At 43.4% G+C, this 24013-nt stretch overlaps 1 protein-coding gene across 4 annotated transcripts in view; it reads right to left on the bottom strand.

Moving 5' to 3' along the window:
* The window catches only part of LOC106731438 (protein phosphatase 1 regulatory subunit 14C), a 73237-nt gene extending 62242 nt beyond the window's left edge, over positions 1-10995 (bottom strand). For 3 of the 4 annotated variants that reach the window (XR_012902722.1, XR_012902721.1, XM_075924427.1), the window contains exons 1-2: positions 10212-10995; positions 722-817 (exon numbers count right to left, since the gene is read on the bottom strand). Coding sequence is in view for 2 of the 4 variants with exons in the window: in XM_075924427.1 (XP_075780542.1) it covers positions 722-817; positions 10212-10493 (378 nt within the window). In the remaining 2 variants the exon portion in view is untranslated. The remainder of the gene's footprint in view (positions 1-721; positions 818-10211) is intronic. The other variant, XM_075924428.1, reaches the window with a different exon arrangement.
* Between the last annotated feature and the right edge of the window lie 13018 nt (positions 10996-24013).

Below are 24013 nucleotides of genomic sequence, written 5' to 3'. Positions count from 1 at the left end.
ACATCATACCCATCTTTACTCTTTTTAAAAATGATTACTGACACCAATTACCCTGGGGAAAATGGGGATCCACCCAAATTAAAGGGAATCTCTTCAAAGACGCACGTAGCAGGCATGACATTTTTAGACTTTAGCAATATTTTACACAACAGGGGTTCAATTCTCTTTGGAGTAAAACACTACACCACACCCCTCTGCAAGAAAAATGAAGAATATTTCAAAATATTACTTCAGAACAGGATGAAGAGTTCACCAAACCACATAAGCCTATTACAACTGTATCACTAATTTTCAATTGTCAACATAAACAGTACAAGTGACTATAACAAGGCTGGGATAAATACAATAATTTAATATTTTAGCTAGATGTTGCAAATACTTCCATTTACTATTCCTGCAGATGCAGAACAAGCACATTTTTGGTAACCATAGCAACCACCTCAGACATTTACGGTCTGCATAGCACAGACATAGTGTCAGGTTATGGTAGGGGCTGAAGCAGACAGACAGTACTATTGTGGAAAATCAGAGGGGAATGGGAATGCAGCCTCGAAATCCCAGACAGGTACCTTGTAATAGCTGAGGTAACCAGAGATGTAAAGGCAGCTTTGGCTCATTAGCATGCGAATGCACACAAATTGATACAACTGCGATGGAGCACAGTCACAGAAGACCCCCTGGAATTGTCCCCTGATGTGCTGATCATGCCACTGACACCCACCTTCTTGCTCTCTGAGGCTTCCCCACCATCCTTTCCAGCTGAGACAGATCTTCTGGTCTCTCCCGGACAAGGGGCAGAGTTGGGGTTACTATCCCCCTGGAAAGCAATGCAGACACTGAACCACTTTAGCTCTGGGAGACAGCATAGCACCCAGGAATCCAACCCCCAAAAGGGATCAGAACCCCAAATAAATGCATCTTTCTCTGTGTAAAACTTTTACATAAGGAAAGCTCATGAGGCTGTTTGGCCTTTATATCAAAAAAAGAAGAATATGCATACTGGTTGTTCCCCCTCAGGTAACAATTATTTATACTGGGCCTGATAGTAAACAAGTGTGTTTTTATTAAGTACAAACAGTAGGATTTAAGTGGCTGAAAGTGAAAACAGACAGATCTAAGTAAGTTAGGAAGCTGGAATGAAAAGAAAAATGCAAAGCTAGTGCTAATTCATTAAAAAGCTTATTGCAAGTAGATTCTTACCCTAAAAGAGTGGCTCTTATTTCTTGCACTCTCTCTTTTATCCTTAGAGCAAAGGGCTGATAGCTTCCCATTGCTTAAATAGTCTTTCCCCCAGGGTGGAAACCTTTTGTTCTACATCCCCCCTTTAATGGAAAACTGCCACAGTCAAAATGGAAGCTCTCTACAGGTTGAGCCTCTCTAATCCAGCACACTTGGAACCTGACCAGTTCCAAACGAGAGAATTTTCATGGGTAGGGGAGGTCAATATTGTCTAGCAGCATTACCAACACTTCCACTGCTTTCTGGGCTGTTAGAAAACATTTAGAGATAAATTAAGCTAAATAACAGTACAGAACACAGAGGTAGGACTGGTGGCTGTAAACAAACGTTATGGAACCATGGGAAACTTGGCCACACCTATCGTACGTGGCAGGAGTGGCCCGAGGCAGGCTGCGGCAGCTGGCACCCCAGGCGGAACATGCCATCGGTGCCCCCGCCTGCATGGCCATCAATGGCGTGATGTCATCATCGAGCACCCAGTTGAAGGCGGCACCCTAGGCGACGGCCAAGTCAGCCTATAGTCACGGGCCACTCCTGATAAGTGAGCATCTGGCTAACTAAAATCATTCTAGACAATGATGAATGTTTCCAGACCAGAGTGTTCGGGACTACAGAGATTTAAACTGGTGGTATGATCATGTCTTGCTAGTCCAATCACCTTTAAACTTATAGGATAAACAAGGCTGTTTACAAATTAAGTTAATAACCATATCATTGAGGCTTCTGGGAAGGGGGAGGGGCTCAGTAATAGCTCTCAATACCACATTTAAAACTATCCGCAGTCTCATGCTTCATATTTCTAACTTTACATACAATATAATGATACATGCACCAAAATAGGATATACAGATCCATCAGATTGTAAAATTAAACTTGATAGGTTACATGAGACACTCTGTTTAAAACATCTTTGAGTTAGGCATATTTTTATTCAAAAGCCAAACTTCATAAAGCACGGAGGGGGCGCTCAGCCACATGCCATGCGGCTGCAGAGCTCCATTTTTCTTTTAAAACTAGAAGGGCGGGGGTTAAGAGCTGCCCCACCCCCAGCACATTTCCATTGGCCAGTTTCTGGGAGAAACCAGTCAATGGGAGTTGCTTGTTAGAACAACAGGCACCTAAGAATAACCACGCCCCCTCTCCTTGGCTCAGTTATTCATGAAGCACATGGCCAGGCAAGCAGGTAGGAAACGGTTTAAGCTCTGCAGACAGGCAAGCTTGTTTGGCAGCTGGCAAGTACTTGGCCATAGCCTGCTTCTGGCACCCCAGCTCTTTCCTACCCCAACTCTCTGTTCCTCCCAATCAACATACCCAGACCCTCTATCCCCCCCCTTACACCCATACCCTGGCACCTCAATCTCATGCCCCATATCATAATCCCTTCCTAACCTAGGTCACATCCCAAACCCCTGCACTCTAGTCCCCTGCCCTAAATTACAACCTCCTGCTTCATCCCAACTCCCTCCCAGACTCATTCTCCCTCCTGTACCCCAGTCCCTTACCCCAAGCTCCCTTCTGCACCTAACTTTCATCCCAGACCCTGCATCTCCTCCATTGATACCATGGAAGAATGCAGCCCTCTACCACTTTCCAAAAATCTTGGAGTGGCCCCCCCGTCAAAAATTATTACCCACCCCTGCATTAGATGCTTGCTGTTATCGTACCAATGAAGCTGTCATCACTAGTACTTCTGGGCATTCTCACAGGAAGAACAGCCCCTGCCCCAAAGCAAGAAGTCCTTCCCTGTACCTGTGTGCTGCAATCTCTTGGGCAGAGTCTATAGGTGGAATTTGAACAGTCTGAGGTAGCTTTAACTTGCTGCATATTGGTACTGTTCTTGGAAAGGATTATAATTATTAGTACGGTTAAAACCAATCCCTTATTCTGCTCAAATTTCCAGATTCCTCTGATCCCCACAGTGTAAGCACCTTCCAGAAATCCATTAAGCAACTCAATTTGCATCAGTCAGTTATGGTTCCCTCCCACTCATTATCTCTAAAGGGAGTGTTGGAACAGATTTTGCGGAAGCCAATTGTAGGCACACACAATCACATATTTCTGTACTCTTACTTATCTCTACTTTCCATTATTCAAATTCCATACAAAGCAAAGCACGTTTTAGGAGTTAACTTACCCTGAATCTTATACTGGTTGGGATATCCACAAATCTCAAAGGCCAGGGATGTTAAAATATATTTATTTAGATAAACATGGAGCCGATGACATTTTAGCAATTACACATCTACACTCGGGGGAGGTAGCTTCCTGGGTGAGGGTACTCATGGGAAGCTGGCTTAAAAACCATCTGCTCCCGTGTGCCTTCCCATTCCTTCCCTCTCTATCATCGGTAGCATCGGTAGCAGCAAGGGGATAGGGACAGGCAGCTCTGCACATACCGGCTCTCACCCTCGCTGAGGGGAGGGGGGCTTGCATGTAACCATGAAAGTTAAATGATGAGCCCAGGCTCATGGATTAATCATGTACATATTTACAGTTTCACATCCATAATAAAGGCCCAAAATAATGCATACAGATTTTTGATAGACCTGTGGTAATACAAACCATATTCTTCCTCACTGTCCACTGTAGATTTCACGTGCTATTATTCCCTCAATATGTGTTCATCACACAAGCAGGTAGCTACCACTATACCTTACATTACAACTTCACATCAGCCCCAGGACAACAAAAGCACTTATAGGAGAGGGCCGCACCAGCTACTAGCTCATCACACAAGCAAGAAGTTTGCTGTGCCAGACCTCTGTGGAGCACCAAGTGTTGGCAACCTTGGATGCCAAAATTCTTCACTTCCTGCCCAGGGACTCCGTCACCTTCATGCAGCTGCAGGTTAGCAGTAGGTTCATTTCAACACCCGAGCCCTCCATGTGCCTCTGCCGCTACCCCCCCACCCCCCCCAGAGTGTCCAGCCTCTCTGCCCCAATCTACTGGACACAATGGTCCCTCTAATCTTCTCCATCCATGTACAGATTAAAATGTATTCTACTCATGGATGGAAATTATGTGCACTAAGGAATGTGTCAATGTGCACCACCAGAAGAAACATAAACCTAGCCATAGCTGCTCTGCTAATCAGTTGAGTGGCAACGGACTCTCTCCTGAGCGACCGTACAAGCACACAGCTTACAGGGAACACTGATGGGGTAAGGATGTTAAGAGGCAAGTCACTGGCTAATCATATAGTTGATACAATTTTTATCAACTACACAATTAGTCAACAAGGGAAGGTGCTCTGTCCCAGCTCACGCCAGGTCCAGGAGCTACCTCCACTGAGGCTCTGCAGTTTAAATGTAGTAGAAGCCAGGTAAGCAGGCAGCGAGGCTCCTACTACATTCAAACTGCAAAGCAGCCGCGGGGGGAAGGTCCCGGACACGGTGCAATCCAGGACTGAGCAAGCCCAGCTCACACTGGGTCAGGGACTGGTGCAGCTCTGCATTAAAATGCAGAACCACATCGGGGGTAACTCCCAGACTCAGCACATGCCGGGACTGAGCTTAGCTTGCTCAGTCCCAGCTCACACCAGGTCCAGGAGCCCTTGTCCATGGGGCGGAGCAGGGATCCCACCTCCCATGGACAGGGGCTGCTGCGAACACAGGCTTCTCCAGGACCCCCAGTGGACAGGGGCTGTTCTACATCCCATGGAGAAGCCTCTGCTTGCGGCAAGCTTGGACCCACCATGACCAATCGCTTGCATGCCTACGTTGGGGGAGGGAGGGAGAGGGGGAGCAGCATTTACAGATTCACTGCACCCAACCTGCTAGTTCCACCTCTGAGAACTGAGCTCTTAGATTTGTTTACAGTAAAAACAAGTGTGTTTAAAACTGTATAAAGATAGAGACAACAACAAATAGAAATACTGAAAACAGTTACTTTTATTTTACAACATGCATCCCAGAGCCTAGATTTTAATAAAAGATATAATCATGTTTAAAATATCGTTCACCAGCATTTTCTAGCCAGGTAGGCTGCAACCCCTTTTTTATGAGACAAGCCATACTGTCAGCTTGTCTCCTCAGCCACAGATGTTGTCTCTCTCTTTGCAACCCTAGATATATAAAAAACAATCTTTTGTTTTTTATTCATAAACTGGCCAACCTCCTCAGATTTTGTGATAATCTGTCAATTTCACAACATAGATTAGCTGATGGCTCTTTATGCAAGTAGGCTTACATTGTGAGACACATAATGACAGGTCAAAAATAAGCAGCTATTACCCTATGCCTTTAAAGGAGCATGTCCAAGGCATGTCATCTCCAAAGGACATACTTTAGCTTCAAGGATCTTGCCAGAACAGATACGTACCTTCTTAATATATCTCAGATGCATTTTGCAATGATTATGACCAGCAATGGGTTACTGGCTCTTAGTAGAGATCTTATATGCCTCTTTTTAATGCTTTATTCTGCATATACTTGACCAAGAAGCTATCTTTAAAACTGTGTGCCAAGCGGCTCAGGGCACTAAGAGGTTGTTTGGAATTATGATTTCTTAAAATGCGTATGCAGTTTTATTTTAGCTGCTGTCATTTGTACTCTCTCTCAACAGATCTGTGAGGCAACATGAAAGGTGCTTTATGAAATAAAATTAGTATCTTTGACACATACGCTTATTATAACTACAATGATCAAAGCACATCTATTTTAATACCCCTACTCTTGCAAAGCATAGGATTTTTCATTCTTTGTGTCGCCTTAGTAAACTAGGAGGAGGCACAATTGTTTTGAGAGTTTTTTTAAGCTTAGGGAGGCTCATTAGGACAAATAAGAACCTCAATATAGAGGAGTTTGCTTAAATGCCTGAGTTCATGCAAACAGGAGTTGAAGTTGTGTTCATATTTGAGCTTTTAATGCCAGTCATCCTGAGAATCTGGCTCAGCTAAACTGGTGAGTTGGTTGGATCACGTTGGATTTCTTAGACCTTGTTTCAGAGTGTCTTTACCTGAAATGCTTCAACGTCAATCCTATTCCAACTTCTTTGTTTCTGCAAGGTTCACTTTCAAAATAGCCAGCCTTTGACAATGCAAGTCATCCTTCCTCCCTAACATAACTCCAAATGACTTTTTACATATGAGAAGTCTTCCTGAAAGCAATTCAAGTTTTGTATGTTTTAAATCATGGCAAGTATTTTTATAAAGACTCCTCTGAAGAAAAAATGGTGTTCTAAAGATAATTTTTAAACACTCTGAAACCTGAAATTAAGCGGGATAATGAAAAGCTAAAAGGTTTGCAAAGTCTAACTCCTTATAAAAATCCTGTTCTTATATCCTTCTGTATCCTACATTCTCTCAAGCACTGAAAACCAGATACAGGACCACATTTCAGGTTTCAAATAAAGGGACACATCTGGTTTTGTAACTCATTTCTTTCTAAACAAATGGAAATCAGCAAGCAGACAGCAAGTTTACTGGGTCACAATATTAGAGAGGCCAAGATTTCTTTGCACACACACTCTCTGCACTAAGGTACAAAGGACTCCTCAATGTCCTACTTCTTCTTTTCACCAAAAATGGATGCTTATTACTCACTTTCACTATCAGTGAAAACTGCAAATGCAGGAGTCCCTCACCAGATTATATATGAAACATTACCAGGGATTTGCTATTTGAAATTATCCATTCTACAGCAAGTATGACACTCTAAAGGATTAAAATCTTTTTAGAATCTGAGCATCACCATATTGTGAAACTGTGCTAGATCTTTCATAGAAGCTGAACTGACCAATTCTTCCCAATCAGCTTTTGCTCACAGTTAATAAGTTTGTACAAGTGTTTAAGTTTCAATATGGGAACGAAAGCCAAAACTTAATAATTTAAAGAAAAAAATTACATTACTCATCACACTTGCCCCCAGATTATAGATATTTAATATTTTGACAACTTAGTAATTATTCAGCACTTTGACTATGGACATCAATTGTGAAGTTATGTCTATACAGCAATTACACAGCTGCCGCATGCCCCAGCCAAATCAAGCTTGGGGGGCTGTTGCATTGTGTGGAGACTTCCAGGTTTTGGGCTGGAGCCCAGAGCCCTATGACCCTCCAAGTGGGAGGGTCCTAGAGTTCACAAGTCTACACAACAATGAAGCAGTCCTGCAGCTCAAGCACCATGAGCCTGAGTCAGATGGCATGGGACAGCCATGGGTGTCTAGTTGGTGTATACGTACCCTGCCACTACATAGTACCATAAGGGAACAAGTCTAGCAAGAGCTGTAGGAAACAAGACATTAATCTAAATTAATAGTTCTAATACAATCTTAACACCATTCTCTTAGAAAAATATAATTAAATTATGAACCAGTCATGAGAGTTTGCTAAAGAACAAGAAACTTCAAGAGCATTTATCTTTACACTCATCTTTCCATTTAACTCTTAAATTTTTCTATAAGAGATTGCCTTCTATTTTTCCATCCATGTGAGGAATACATTTTGGTATGTAAACCAAGGCATGTGGAGATGTGCACCACAAAGAGAAATACAAACTGCCAGTGTGGGAGGCTGTGGGCACTGGACTGATCAGCTGGCAGTATCTGAATCTCTCGAGTGGCTGCCCAAGCGCTCCGCTTACAGGTAACACTCCTCTTAGACCAAAGGTAAATGCTTTTTTTACCATTTGGTGCTGGGAAAGAGAAAGAAGTGGGGCATCCTGTCTGAGGCGTTAAAGTTCTAACGGTTTGTTTTACACTAAAATTCCCACCTGCCCCTTTCCTCCAGTTGATGATGCAAGTCCATGTGTCAGATTAATTAAGATCTTTGAAGTTGTTACACACATTTCTTAATAAGGGGACCTATGACCCTGAAGATATAGAGGGCCTCTTTTGGGGGGAGAGGATTAGTTTGTTATTATTAGTTTTGGGGGTTATTATTAATTTTACCTATGTTTTAGCAAGACTTTTTAACTAAGGACTCACCTATGCTACAACTATATGTTGTCCTGCATAGTCTTCAGAAGAGACTTTCCCCACATTTACCTACTCAAGACCTATTACAGTTTTGTTGTGCTATAAGCTTTCATTATTAATCGCTAAGAAGTAACACCTCAAGATCAATATGATGAACTCATCAATCCTAGTGACTTTATAATCACACACTGAAAGAAGAAATGCTGTAATATTTACTACTTTTATTTCGTGGCAAGCTCTCTAGAACGAGGGCTTATTCTTAAAATATTGTCTAGAACTGAGCATATTAGCACACAAATGCAGTCTTCAGAATAACTATAATGTTCTGACAAGCCTGACGTATCCTCCGGTATACACTATATATTTTACCAAGTTAGCACAGCCTCTATTGAACTCAAAGACTCATCCCCCAATTTAATACATTCACTCTATCTCTGTGAATACAGAAAAAAGAGGGAAAACACACAGTAAAGAACGTAATTAAACACAAATTTAATCTTTGTTTAATGCAGTAGGAATTAAGGATTTGTTTCTCCAGTCATTCTGAAGAATGTGTATAAATAGTTATTCACTAACATGATGAGCCTCTGGAATGCTTCTCTTTTGTTCCCAAGCTACAACCTATTAGTCTCCAGCAAAGTGAACAATGTTAAAGGCAGCAGTCAATATCCAACCATTGCTATTTCTTCTACCGAATACAAAACAGAATAAGCCAAAGTCTCATTTAAAAGGTCCATACATACAAAGAGACTTAATAGAAAGTATTCTCTTTAAAGAACATTGCCCACAAAGTCACTGAAGTCAGATTCCCCTATCACCAGCATTTCTTGTGTCTCTGCTAGCTTTCCTTCATGTAGTTAAAGAAAGAAATGGGTTGGAAATTACCCTACTTTTTAAAAAAAAATTAAAATGTTCAGCTAAGCATCAATTATAGTCATTCAGCAACATATTAGGCAAACTGTAAACAAACTTGCTGCTCTATATAATGTTACTTCATAGGATGACAGTATTCCATTCACACTCATGCATAAGATAAGGCAAGGTGTGTGCGGTAATAACTTTTATTGATCCAACATTTATTTACTGAATCAATCAAAACAAGCTCCCCCTCCCCCCAGCTCTATGAAAGCTCTAAAGCTTGTCTCTCTCACCAACAGAAGTTGGTCCAATAAAAGCTATTACCTCACCCACCTTATCTCTCTAATACCTTGCCTATGATCAACATGTCTACAGCAACACTGCACACATGTAAGACCGGCAGCAAGCCACAGTCACATCTTTATAAACCGCTTAAGCCAATTTGTACATATAGCCCCTTTATACAGTAAGAGACAGGTTTAGAGGCAAAAGGATCAAGGCCAGTTTATTGCATGCTATGTATATGATTATCAATCATGTCTCAACTGAATGCTTGGCATCCCCCCCCCCCCCACTTTCTGGAGGGTGGTGGGGGACAGGGAAAAGAACAAAAAATAAAGGATCACCTCCACACAGATCAGTGCCGCTGCTCAGGAACAGTGCAAACCAGACTTCATCCTCTTTGCACTACACACGGCCACTAGCCATGTGTTTTTAACCACTCTCACAGGCACCCTGCAACCCTCCACTTGCAAAACAGCCTTGGGCATCTCTGCAGTGACTGATCCCGTTGAAAGATATACTAGATAGGAGATCAAGCAAAGGGCTTAATAGAGGGCCATGCCTGTCGCTTTACGGACGGGGAGGAGGGGGAAAGACACTAGAGCTGACAATGTCATTTAGAGGTGGGTTTTAAAAAAACCCAGAATTTCTAATTAATCAAAGCACAGACACGCGCAAAAGGAAAAAGTTTAATCAGCCCCATTGTATCCAGGCAGGCTTGGGGGGAGGAACGGGAGGCGCAGCACAGAGAGGAAACAGCCACACATCGCGCGGAGGAGGAACAGGGAGCAAAGGCAAGAGCCCCGGTCTGCCTGCCCCCACGCCTCCGCGTGCATGTCGCCAGGGCTCTCCCCGGGCCCCGCTCGCGCCCCGCAGCGGCCAGGGAGGAGCCGGGGGCCCGGGCAGGTGCGGTACCTCGCAGCCGTACAGCTGCCCCAGCTGCTCCACGATCCACTCCTCCAGCACCAGCCGCTTCCGCAGCTCCTTGCGGTCGTACTTCACCGTCACTTTCCCTTGCTGGTGGCGCCGCTGCTGCTGCTGAGCCTGCACCGCCGCCGGGGCGGAGACCGAGTCCTCCCGGGAGGAGCCGCCGCCGCCTCCCCCGCCGCCACCGCCGCGGGGGCTCTGGAAGAAAACGCGGCTCCCGCTGCCTCCCCCCGCGGCACCCGGCTCGCTGCCCCCCGTCGCCACGGACATGCTGCCGCCCCGGGCGCTCGCCGCTCCTGCTGCTGCTGCCGCTGGCCGGGCTCGGGCTGTGGCCGCAGCAGGGGGCTGCCTCCCGGCCGGTGCAGCAGCAACAGCCTCCGCTCCGCACCTGCGGCGTGACGGCGGCCCGCGCAGCGCACACCCGGCTGGGGGAGGGGCGGAGGGCTGCGCGGGCCCCCGAGCCGGCGCGGGGGGAGGGAGGCGGGGACGGCGCCTTAAAGATACAAGCCGAGGCCGGTCGAGCGTGCCCGCCCCACGCCGGGCCCGGCTTCCCCACCCCCGCTGCTCGGGCTGGTCCCAGCTGGCGGGAAGGGCCCGCACGCTCCGAGCCCCTCGGGCACGCTGGGGGGTCCTGCTTAGCTACATCTCCCATTGCCCTCAAGGGCGGTGTATGAGGCCTTAGTGGGGACAGCAGGATTTGGGATCCGTGTTTCCTGTGGCGCGGGCTCTGGACGAGCCCTAGCTGGGAAGAACACGAGGGGCTGTTTGCTGCCCGGGGGGATGGCCCGCAGGGGGGTGACGGCTGGAGTGTGGTGTATAAGCAAAAGCATCAGGGGTGGAAGTAACTTACGTTTCATACACAGACGCTGCCCGGGGGAGGCAGGAGGCGAGGGAGTTGTGATATGACCTCACCTGTCAGAAATGTAAGTGGGGGGTGGCGTGCAGGGAGCTCAGAGTTGGGTTGGAGTGTGGGGAGGTGCAGGAGTCAGGGCGGGAGACGGGGTGGTGATGCAGGAGTCAAGGTTGGGGTTTATGAGGAGCTTAGGGCAGAGGGTTGAGGTGTGTGGGGTTGCAGGAGTCAGGGCAGGGAGCGGGGTGTGGGATGGGCTCAGGGTAGGGGGCTGGAGGTGTGTATGGAAGGCTCAAAGCAGGGGACTGGAGTGGATGGGTTAGGGTGGAGTGCGGGTGAAAGGCTCAGGGCTGGGGTAGTACAGGTTGATGAGCCTGCCCTGCACTGCTCCCATTCCCAGGGAAATGAGGGCTATGGGGTCAGTATTATTAGGCATGGGAAGGGAGTTAAGGGTGGGTGGGATGCTGCAGCACACTCCAGGAACCTGGCCCATCACGTTGAGTCCTGGCCCATCACATGGAGTCCTAGCTATCTGCTCCACCAGCCCTGCCTTCCCTCAGAGTCCCAGCTGCCTACTTTCCTCCAGTCCCACACATGCCAGGGCTTTCCTATGTGCCACCAGCCCCATGTGCTCAGGAGTTTCCTGGCTGTTGTCCTCAACTTTGAGCAGGGGTGGGGTGGGGAGGGACAGTGCTAAGGCCCTGTCCCCAGCCAGCCACTTTCTTACGCACTAACCTACTTTCACCTCTGCAAAGTGGGCACACATCAACGTTGCTTGGATGGTCAGTATACCTGGATCTCTCACAAATATTTGCAGAGTTGGAAGTAAAACAAACATTTTTTTATTCTGGTTCACACGTACATGCAACATAAATCTGCACAAATTTGCAACATATCACAAATCTGCAACATACATTTACAAGAGACTGCATGAAGCAATTTTGCAATCTGGATCATCATACCACTGAAATCCAAATCTTTCCCAGGCATATTGTTCTCCTGTGAATATTTCATTTAGCTTTTCATTTTCATCTAGTGAAATATGAAGTCAGCAATCAAGACACAAGGTAGTGTTTTTCCCTTTATGCTTTTTAAAAGGCATTTCTGCCATGAAACAAAATCTGCTTTTGTTATCATTTCATATCCAGATACTGGAGCATGAAAATGTTAATTATAATCATCTTTGGAGGGAGACTGAATATTTTCATTGTAGTGAAATCAAATACACAGCAAATATTTCAATCTAACACCAATTTTTCTGATAATTAGCAAAACATTTTGTCTAAAAGAACAACATCACTGCAAGCCACTTAGGATTAGTGTTTTGATTTATGATAGTTCCATTCTAGGAAGGTCCCCTTGAAACATCCACTGCAGGAGGTTCTTTTGCTGGATTATAAAAACCAGGTTTGACAGCCAGAAATTTAATTTCATATACATAGAAGCCTGGCTATGACCATAAGTAATCAGCCAACATAATTCAAAAACTGTTTAGCAAGGACCTCCAAGTCACAGTTAGCAAGGATGCTAGTTTAAAAGGAGAGTTTGTTTATCCATAGCCCAGGGTCTGGGTAAAGCCATTAATATATTTGGGGGTACATGGTACTGGTGGTACACTGGCAACTTCATAATTGTTTTATCTACCCTGGATTTTCAGCCACAAGTGTTGCTACACCAGAGCAACTAGCCTGGTACAATCAAACACTATGGCTACGTCTATACAGGCATGATTTTCCGCAAATGCTTTTAAAGGAAAAGTTTTCTGTTAAAAGCATTTGCGGAAACGAGCGTCTAGATTGGCACGGATGCTTTTCTGCAAAAGCACTTTTTGCGGAAAAGTGTCCGTGCCAATCTACACGCGCTTTTGCACAAAAAAGCCCCAATCCCCATTTTCGCGATTGGGGCTTTTTTGCACAAAACAAATCTGAGCTGTCTACACTGGCCCTTTTGCGCAAAAGGACTTTTGCCCGAATGGGAGCAGCATAGTATTTCCGCAAGAAGCACTGATTTCTTACATGAGATCATCAGTGTTCTTGCGGAAATTCAAGCAGTCAGTGTAGACAGCTGGTAAGTTTTTCTGCAAAATCAGCTGCTTTTGCGGAAAAACTTGCCAGTCTAGACACAGCCTATATGATTTATACCTGTCATGCATAATCCTCTTGTGCACAAAGCTTATTAGCAGAGCAGGAAAGAGTATCCACTTCAATATTGCCCCCTCTTACACATGCAGTGAAGCCAAATGACACATTTTCAATATTTACCAGGTAACTGTTTCATTTCTGATCATTTTAGCAGAAACATCCAGATACTGTGTTTATGAGAGGCATATGAGAAGAGTGTCACTATTCTCTCCTGCCCAAGTGGCAGTTTTCACTACCTCTACACCCACAAATGTAGACAACAGTGTAACAGGTTCCAGCTTTATAATGCTTTTTAGCTTTTGGAAATATAGATCTGGAGACTAAGTAAGGGTTATTATCAGCAACTGCTTCTTACAGTTATGGAAACCTGATGAGGGTTGAAGGAGGGGATTGGCTCCCTTTTAAATGTTTGTGTTTTGAGATGTTAGGCTATGTCTACGCTGCATTCTTTTTCTGGGAAAAGATATGCAAAATGTGGACCACAATTTGCATACCTTTTTCCGCTTTTTTTTTCCAGAAAGGCTTTTCTGACAGTTGGCTTCTCTACATGAGGTCAAATGTGGAGAAAACCTCCTCTTTCGGAAGATTCCTTATTCCTCATAAAATGAGGAACACAGAGCTTCCAAAATAACATGCCCGCTTTTTCGGAAACTGTTCTGAAAAAGCAGATGCATTCCCTGGACTCAGCACAGTTAAGCTCTGTAGTGTAGACATAGCCTTAGTAATTTAGATTTTAAGCTTTCTATGTAATTTGGACAGTCTCGTCCAGAGTTTCTTAATCATATGTTTTCAAACTTCTCTCCTGGGAGCAGGGAGATTTTCAAGTCTTTATCAAATCCTTGTAGACAGATTCTGACCTCGATTACTAGAATTTGATATAGTTTGATAGTTTTCTGAGAAAAATCTAGGCTATTCAGGAAGAGGGAAAAGTATTTTAGGCCAGAACTTCTACTGTGAACCACTCTGAATATCTGAGCCTCTGTCTTTTAGTTGTGCACAAAGACCCACATCAAATTGCATAATAGGAATTTTTCAAAAACCAGTAGAGCTCTAAGACACTCCACATATATCCCCACACCTGGGCTACGTCTACATTGGCCCCTTTTCCGGAAGGGGCATGTTAATTTCAGAGATCGTAATAGGGAAATCCGCGGGGGATTTAAATATCCCCCGCGGCATTTAAATAAAAATGTCCGCCGCTTTTTTCCGGCTTTTAGAAAAGCCGGAAAAGAGCGTCTACACTGGCCCCGATCCTCCGGAAAAAGCGCCCTTTTCCGGAGGATCTTATTCCTACTTCAAAGGAGTAGGAATAAGATCCTCCGGAAAAGGGCGCTTTTTCCGGAGGATCGGGGCCAGTGTAGACGCTCTTTTCCGGCTTTTCTAAAAACCGGAAAAAAGCGGCGGACATTTTTATTTAAATGCCGCGGGGGATATTTAAATCCCCCGCGGATTTCCCTATTACGATCTCTGAAATTAACATGCCCCTTCCGGAAAAGGGGCCAATGTAGACGAGCCCCTGGGGCTTAAGGCTCAAGACAATCAGCCTTGGATTTTTATTCCCCCCATAGCAAATAATCTAGTCTAAGCATGATACTCCAAAGAGATGCAACTTAAATACCTTTTAGACAGTGTATTAGCAGACATCAGAATCACTACTGGCACCAAAGAGGAGACACCTGCTGTTCAAAATAAACACTCCAAAAAAAGTGGAAGATGAGAACTCATTTCCTCGGAGGCGTGCTTCAAAGACAATAAAAATATTACATTTTTAAGATAATGTGCAGTGATTGGTGAATGGGGAATTGGTAGAGTTGTAAGTGTCTCTCAGAGAGCAGTTTCCATGCACAGTTGGTTTTTCATTATGTTTTAAAGAAAATGCACTCTCAGGAAGCCAAGACCAAAACTACTGCAAAGAATTTTTATTACAATTTTGTTTCAGTTAAGAAAAATATCAGCTTGAAAGTCAAACATAAGGAAAAACTTTTAGACCAACTGTTAACACCCTCGGAACGAGCAATACTACCATACAGCATCCTTCAACTGTCTGAAGAGGGATTCCAAACAGGATAGAGAGAGGCTGTTCTCAGGGTGACATAAGAAAGAATGAGGAACAATGGTCTCAAGTTGCAGTGTGGGAGGTCTAGGTTGACTACAGTAATTCCTCATTTAACACTATAGATGTGTTTCTGAAAATGTTCATGCTAAGCGTGGCCCGTCCATATAAGCGAACTAGGCGGTCGCCTAGGGCACCAAGTTAAATGGGGCGCCAAATGGTGGCGCAATATCCATGAGGGGTTTGGAGGTGGGGGCGCCGATTGCATGGTTCTCCTAGGGCGCCACTTGCTAGCAGCTAGTCTAGGGCTGCCCCATGCTAAGCGAAAACATGCTATGCAAGGTCAATTTTCCCATTAAAAATAATGGAAAAGTTGGGGGCTGCGTTTCAGGTGGTGGTGGCAAAGTCAGTTTTTTGTTGGTGCTGGGTCGTCAACATCAACATTAGATAGCTAGCAACACAAGTTACCGCAGTTTGTTAAAACACAAAGAGAAACACGTGAGTGAGCGGCGGAACGCTGTGACCATGTGTATTCATCTGCTCATGCATATTACCACTGTTTTCACCAACTTATACCACTGCACAAAGTAGTCCGCCACTTGATTATTTTCATGTTATTTTGGGGACAGTCATGTTATTCAAAAAACATTCCCTAAATAAAAATTGTGCTATTTCGAAAACATGTCAAGCGGGCATGCATTACATGAGTAATTACTGTATTAGGAAAAACTATTTCACTAGGAGGTGGTGAAGCACTGGAATGGGTTACCTAGGGAGGTGGTGGAACCTCCATCCCTACAGGTTTTTAAATCCTGGTTTTACAAAGTCCTGGCTGGGATGATTTAGTTGGGATTAGTCTTACTTTTAGCAGGGGATTGGACTCAATAACCTCCCGAGAACTCTTCCAACCTTAATCTTCCATGATTCTATGGTTCTATAGACAGAGTTTAGAGAGTTTACTCCTGAAGTCAGACATGAGCAATGACCCTTTTTAGAGAAAGAAACCACAGAGGTTTTCTTACAGAGGCTTTTCAAAACCACTGATGATGGAACCTTTAATTGATAAAGAAATCTTCCCCATCTCCCCACTACTAGTCCAGATTTCAAACCTGACTAGAAAAACACATTCAGTCACTATGAAGCAAGGCGTCATATACAATGTATTCTAGAAGCCATGTTAAGCCCAAAAATTGTGTTTAAAGATGGTTATTGATCCAATAGCACCCAAAAGTAGCCAGAATGTTATATCCCTAGAATACTATGCTCTTTCTGTCAGGCTCAGACCCTTGTCTAGAATCAGCGATGCCAGTATATCGACCTTCTCGGAGGAAACTTCAAAAAAATAAAAATTAGATTAAGTTGGAGCCAATGTACTTTCCCAATAAGATCTGAAAGCTCCCTACCAGATGATTCCGATAAAACTGAAAAATGGGAAATTGAATGGAGCTGTACTGACTGAGGGGCTGAATTTTCCACAGGTTGTCAATCCCAAAGATAAGTTGGAGTGAGTAGAGATGAAGAAAATTTGCTGGAGCTTGCCCCAGAAATACATCGAAAAACAGATGTAGCCTTTTAGTTGCTTTAAGTTGTGCCAGAGACCAATTCAGCTGCACGGATCAGAGGATACCAGTAGTTCTGCAATGCATCTCTTCAAGTGTTCTGAGCAAAGCTCCCAGGCACCTGAAGATCCAGACCAGCGTTTCCACCTTTACTATTGTCTTCCCCCTAGTCCATGTTGTCCGGTTCCTCTATTTACCTCCTACCTTTCGTTCCTTGTTACTCCGATCATTTTTCCTTTTTATTATCCTGTCCCTTCTATTTCATTGTCTGCCCTTTTCCCCATTTCCTCTGCTCTATCCCATTCTGCATCACTGCTGCACCCTCATGGAGTACCATAGTAATTCAGCTCAACAGGAACCTTTGTAGAGATTTAACACAGGTCTTTCAACACCTTCCCTTCAAGCAATGTGGGAAGGGACCGCTCCAAAGTCACAAGAGAGAGAGAGAGACTATGTGAGATTAACAGAACATGGCACCCTGGATTTTTATCTCTGCCAGGTCAGCTTAATGGAGTTTTGTGGTAATAGTGCTATTAATAATGAACTAATATGCTAATACTATTAATATAGGATTATCAGTTTTATGTAGTATATGTATGATTAAAGAGACACTTTACTGACATACGAGAGGGTACTGCATCTCAGCAGAAGATGGCTAGACATTTACAAACAATAAGAACCAGGCTATGCCTAGCTGGTATAACAATGTGAAAAGGTAAGGGAGTTCAAATAAACACACACAGAGAGACCTCTACAGTGCAATGGGGTAAGCTTACACTAGCAATTCCTTCATTCCCCAAAGTACAAGAACAGATCCTTATTTGTACACGCAGGAATGCAAGACACCTCATATGTGGCAAGGAACAGGTGGGGTCACTGTGCACCAACCAAAGAGTTAACCCAACATGATGGAGAGGGGAAAGTTTGCTGCCAGATGAAAAGTTGTAGCAGCAGGAATTCTGGGGCCAAAATTCCTTCAAGATTTCCTCTGAAATACGGCTGGGCCATATTGCTTCTGCAGTGGGCACAAGTAAGCCCTATAACTGAGTGTTTAGGATATGTGTACACATGTTATCACACATCCTGTTGCTTTTCATTTATAAAGATATGGATGAGCTTCCTTTTTACGAATGGGCTTGTTAGGATGATAAGGAATCAATAAACTAAAAGGTATAAAAAAAGAAAATCTACTGTGATGGACAAGTAAAATGCCATAACCTATTTGATTTCTGTTGTGCCCCTGAGCCCTGTTATGTTTACATGGAAGTATGAACGTTTTGATGCAATCATGAGCAAAGTGAAGCATGAGTTTTGACATACCAAACCTCTCCTCCCAACAAAAATAGTTAAAATGTTCCAAAATCAAAGTTGTCTCAGTAGGGTTTGAACCTAGATTAGAACCCTACAACTCTACCTTGTACCACTTGAGTTAAAGCAGTAATTGGCAACAATAGTAAGCTGTTATCCAGCTTGTAGTAGGGGATGCAATACAACTGGTTGCTAAAGAGCAGTGGCACTCTGAGGCTCAAGAGACCTGACATCTGTTATTTTCTCTGAGTAAGAAATGTGGTCAAGTGGGAACAGAGAATTGAGAATTAGGATTACGGAGATAGAATTATGGAAAAGAATGAACCAGATTCTGGGACTAAGGAGGCTATGCATAGTTTCACCCACGTAGATTATACCAAGTATAAACTGCCTTGCAGAGCTATTCACTAAAGCATACATACTCTAGCACAAAGACCATGTCTCTTCAATAGATATTCCATTTTATCAGACTCTAAAAAAAACCTTTCTATGTAGCTTCATTTTGGAAAAACCACAAAGCAGCCTCTTAGGATTCAAGAGCAGCCAGAATAGGTTCATTCAACTCCTGTCCTCATCTCCCACTGCTGGGTGCACTTTTTCTAGTTGGGAGAAGGGGGTCTATCCATTAGGCTTGTTGGAATTGGGCCCACAATTTTTTAGTGGTGAAAATAATGCTTTAAAAATCAATAAAATGTGCTGGCTGATGGCTTCACCTCTAACCTGACATGTCTGCTAAGAGAAGCACATTCCTGCAGAGGAAAGCAGAAAACGTTCAGGTAGGTTGCATTTGAAAGTTTCTTTTTTAAAATAATATAAGCAAAGTATTCTCAACAGTGACTCAGAGATGCAGATATTAGTTCTGAATTAGTATTGCACTACATTTTGCTCCATCTGTTCAAGTGGATCAGACTGTCTGTAAAATACGGCTTGTATCGGACAGGATATTCATATCACCATCAATTACGCCACCAATTGTTCTACTAAGTAGTAACTCAGCAGTAACCAGCTGATTATTTAGTTGTGTATTTTTTCAACAGATCCCTTTTTCTCCCTTGTAAATCTGTTATGGACTTTGAGTTTTCTAGGTTCATAGATTAATGTGACATGACTTCACTTTTTAAAAAAATATCAAAGTACATAAAAAAAATAGGAGGTCACAAATAAGCCTGTCTCCTAATACTACAGCTAAGCTGTTTTGGGTTTTTTTGGTTTCCTACCAGTGCTTTCATTATTAAACATCATTCCTGATAGCAGAATCCTCTGCATTATCTGCAATGTCAGTCTAAATGTTTTTTCCATTAGCATCTCTATTAACAATGACACATATCTTTCTGCCTGCTGTCACATGGTCTGAATGCCTAGCAATTTCCCCACCACATCATGAATGACTAGAAGTACATTTTGCTGTGTTTTTGCTCCCTCCACCTCTCCATAGGAATTTCCATTACCTTTGACAGTGATGCATCTGCTCTGGCATCTTGAGACCTCCAAGTTTATGTCTATGATACACTGCTGTGATGATGACCTGCTCTGAGGTGATCCATTTTGTCTTGACTTAATTTAGAAACAAACAAAAAATACATTCACATTAAAGAGAGAGTTATATTATTGACTTATAAATGTGCTTTTAAAAAATGCACAGTTCAGTCACACTTGTAACTAAACTTGGAAGGATTAGAATTGTCTTGATAAACACATTACACTGTAAACACAAAGTGAGGAAAAATATTTCCATTGATAACTGAAATGTGAAGATATGAAAACTAAGAAAAATGCTGCTTGATACTTCAATTTGATTTAAGGCTATTTACTTTGTATATTTTGGCATCTGCTGTTTTAACAGGCCCAGGGGAAATGACAGCCTGCATGGGCCCCCAGGGAAGGTGGGGATCTGACTCTGTGTTCCTGGAAGGTTCCTTTTCATTTTATCTTCTGAATGGGAAAAGCAATGATTCCGTAGGTTTCCCCCAATTATTCCCAGGCTATTTTTTTCTGTCTCTGTCACACTCACAAGCTTTCAAGCACCGGACATTGTTTTATTCAGCAGCAGGGTTTTAATTAGGCAATTAAACTGGGCTGCTATGACTTGTCTTTTACACTGAATGTTTTCTATGACTGTAGGTCTGGCAGTTTCTGTGTTGACTCTGTGGCAAAATGATGGACTGTTGATTCAAGTGTGTGTCATCCCTCCTTTCCTCCAAGCCATGGGATTTTCTGTCCTGATAAGTTATTTTTTGGTCTCTTGGGCTATAGGTCTAGACTGCAGCCTTCTTTCGGAAGAAGCTTTTCTGGAAGAGATCTCCTGGAAAAACTTCTTCCAAAAGAACGTGTCTACACAGCAAATGCGCATCAAAAAAGCGATCTGCTTTTTTGACAGATAGCGTCCACACTGAATGGACACTATCTAACATTTCAGCTGTGATTACTATGTATGGGATGGCCACCAGGGCACCTGTGCTTTTTGCTTTTTCCTCTTCTTCTGAAAGAACTCCCTCTTCCCTGTCCACACTCGCCTTTTTCCGAAAGAGCTCTTTCCCAAAAAGGCTTCTCCCTCATAGAATGAGGATTACCAGTGTTGGAAAAACCCCTCTGTCCTTTTGATTTTCTTTCAGAAGAACATGACTGCAGTGTGGACATAAGTGAAGTTTTTTCAGAAAAATGGCCGTTTTTCCAAAAAAAAAAGCCAAACTCTGTAGTGTAGACATACCTTTAGAGTAAGGGGATGTGCCACAAGAGGAAATGCTGCTGCAAGCATTGTCCTTGGAATTACTCAAAGTGTCACACACTTTCTGTTCTTTTGTTATTGAAGAAGAATGTTAAATTCTCCTGAAGGTATTTAGGCTGATAGAGAATATAACAGAGGTGAGGAGGCATGGGGAAAGCTGAGGTATCCCATGAATACTCTTGAATTATTTTTCAAATTGGAAAAAGTGGATGTGTTTACACCCCAGGTGTGATTTCCTTCTGCAGATATTTGAGTGAGCAGGCTTTACAAGCACAAGCACTCTCAAAACACATTTTGGCCCAGGCTCTCTAGTGTGCTACATTTCTGTTAGGCACAGGAACAGAATAGGGGACACCCCCAGTGCATGAAACCACTGCATACGTTGAAGCACATATATGGCAGTTGTCAATGGTCTCCAAGGAGCCATGTGCTATCTGAAATAAACACAACACAGCTTCTTCTGACTGTTCTCCTACCAGGCCCTACTTCCGTGTCTGCCTGAACCTCAAAGGCTGAATTGGAGATAGTGCAGAGGGAAAGATATGCCAGAACTGAGACAGATGAGAGCTCACACCTATACGTTGGGGGTAATTCTTAGCTGGCAAGCTCTGACCTCTCTTCAGCCTCTTTAAGCTGCCAAACGTACACAGGAGCTAGCACACAAAAGAGAATATCCCTTTAAGCTTAGATGCACAGATATTCACTGTGAGTGAATTTCACATTGTAATTTTGAATGCAGTAGTCTACTGTAGATGTTGTTTTGGTTCATTATATAAGTCGACACATCAGGGAAATGAAACAATCCCATGCATGTTACATAACAAACCCACACAATGTGAATTTCAAAGCGTATATTTACAATGAATTCTTCCAAAGCTAGTCATCAAAGGAAAAAAAAAGTGTGAAGAAACTATAAAATAATAGTAAAGAACTAATACATTTGGTGTGATCTATTTGCAAACAGAAAAAAATCAGAGAAGTCTAGATCTTGTTACAAATTACTTCCTGTGTTCTATGGGTAGGATTTTTGGAAATAGTCATTTGTACAGAAGTGCTTGAGCATCCAGCAACTGGAGCAATGGGCAAGCCAAGTAGAGAATACCCAGTAGATACCAGGGTTGAGTTGCAGACTTCAAACCCCAGTTCAGAAAAGCACTTAAGCAAGGAAGTTTGGCTGAAATGGGGCTTTCCCTTTTTTATAATGAAGTATGTATAATATCTTTTCTTATAGTTGGTGGGTGCTGAAATGAGCTGGATTGCAGGAACATGAAATCTTGAACATGCATCGATATTTCAACTCCACTGACTATGAATCCAGTTGTATTTAAGATGGGGAGAGGGGATCAGGAAACAGAAGGAAATCAGTGAATAGTCAGGAATTCAGTTTTGAGTTGCGTAACTAATGAAGATTTAAAAAACTGCTACATTTTTCTCCAGGCTATGTCTACACTACAGGGCTTTCCTGGAAAAATTTGCATACCTTTTTCCAATAGTTTTTTTGGAAGAGGCTTTTCTGAAATTGCCAAATTTCAGGAAAAAAAAACCTCTTTCGGAAGAGCCCTTCTTCCTCGTGGTAGGAGGAAGACAGGGCTTCCGAAAGAGTGCATCTGCTCTTCTGCAAAAAAAGTAGAAGAGCAGACGTATAGGCTGAAGTTGCGTATCTTAAATTGAATTTAGCCCAGGGTATGTTTACACTGCCACCCTGCCACCCTAGTTTGAACTAGGGTGGCTAATATAGTCATTCAAACTTGCAAATGAAGCCCGGGATTTAAATATCCCGGGCTTTATTTGCACATTCCCAGGCGCCACCATGTTTAAATGCCTGGTAGTTCAAACTCCCTGCCCACAGCTACATGCGGCACAGGCTAGGTAGTTCGAATTAAAGCTCCTAATTCAAACTACCGTTACTACTCCTGCAAGGATTACCGGGCATTTAAAAATGGCGGCGCCCGGGAACATGCAAATAAAGCCCAGGATATTTCAATCCCGGGCTTCATTTGCAAGTTCGAATGACTACATTAGCCACCCTAGTTCGAACTATAACAGCTAGTGTAGACATATCCCCACAGTGTAGACATATCCACAGTGTGGGGCAAAAAAGGGTTGTAGACTGACTACCGAGGAAAAGAATCAGCTTTGCACATAATATTCTCATCTCCAGCACCTTACACTGCAAAAAGGGTATGTTCCTAAGACTCACTGTGGGTATGTCTACACTGCCACCCTAGTTCGAACTAGGGTGGTTAATGTAGTCAATCGAAATTGCAAATGAAGCCCAGGATTTAAATATCCCGGGCTTCATTTGCATCTTGCCGGGTGCCACCATTTTTAAATCCCCGGTAGTTCGGACTCCGTGCCTGCAGCTACACGCGGCATGGAGTAGGTAGTTCAAATTAGGCCCATGTAGCCGTGGGCACGGAGTCCGAACTACTGGGGATTTAAAAATGGCGGCGCCCGGCAAGATGCAAATGAAGCCCGGGATATTTAAATCCCGGGCTTCATTTGCAACTTCGATTGACTACATTAACTACCCTAGTTCGAACTAGGGTGGTAGTGTAGACATACCCTGAGGCTGTAATTCCCACAGCTTTTACACAGTGCGCAGGAGCACAAGCACCCAGCCAAGAGCAATACAGTAGGGACACTAACTGTGCTGCTAGTGCTGTATGTACTTGGGAGATGTATGGATGGCCCTAGCCCAAAAAGAGAAATGGGCAAGGAGATCTCAGCCTACATCACGGACTGCTTGCCAGGCCTCCTGTTTCCAGAATGGGAAATTTCCTACTGGGAAATATAGGACAATGGCAGCTCTGAATGAGACACATCAAACCATTTACAATTAGCAAGATATTAAAGCAGTGGCAGGTATTTCTTTTTAAAGATACTACAGTGTTTTCTGTATGTTTATTTGATAGTAGTCACCTGTATAACACACAGCACCATAATATTTATGGTCCTAATCTGCACTAGTCTCCACAAGGGCAAGTCTTTCAATCCAGTGGAGCATCAAGGCCTATCCTTTTGTCTATTCTTGCTTAATGGGGCATAGCCATCTAAAGTATTAGAGTTAAGCACGGTGACTTTCCTTCAGTGTTTCTTTTCTATAGCTGCTTCATTTTTAATTGATCAGTTCTTCATCAGTTTGAAATGTACT

The sequence above is a fragment of the Pelodiscus sinensis genome, chromosome 3 (assembly GCF_049634645.1).
Source record: "Pelodiscus sinensis isolate JC-2024 chromosome 3, ASM4963464v1, whole genome shotgun sequence".
Classification (NCBI taxonomy): domain Eukaryota; kingdom Metazoa; phylum Chordata; order Testudines; family Trionychidae; genus Pelodiscus; species Pelodiscus sinensis.
The sequence above is the reverse complement of the archived record's forward strand: the minus strand, read 5'-3'. Positions and strand labels throughout refer to the sequence as shown.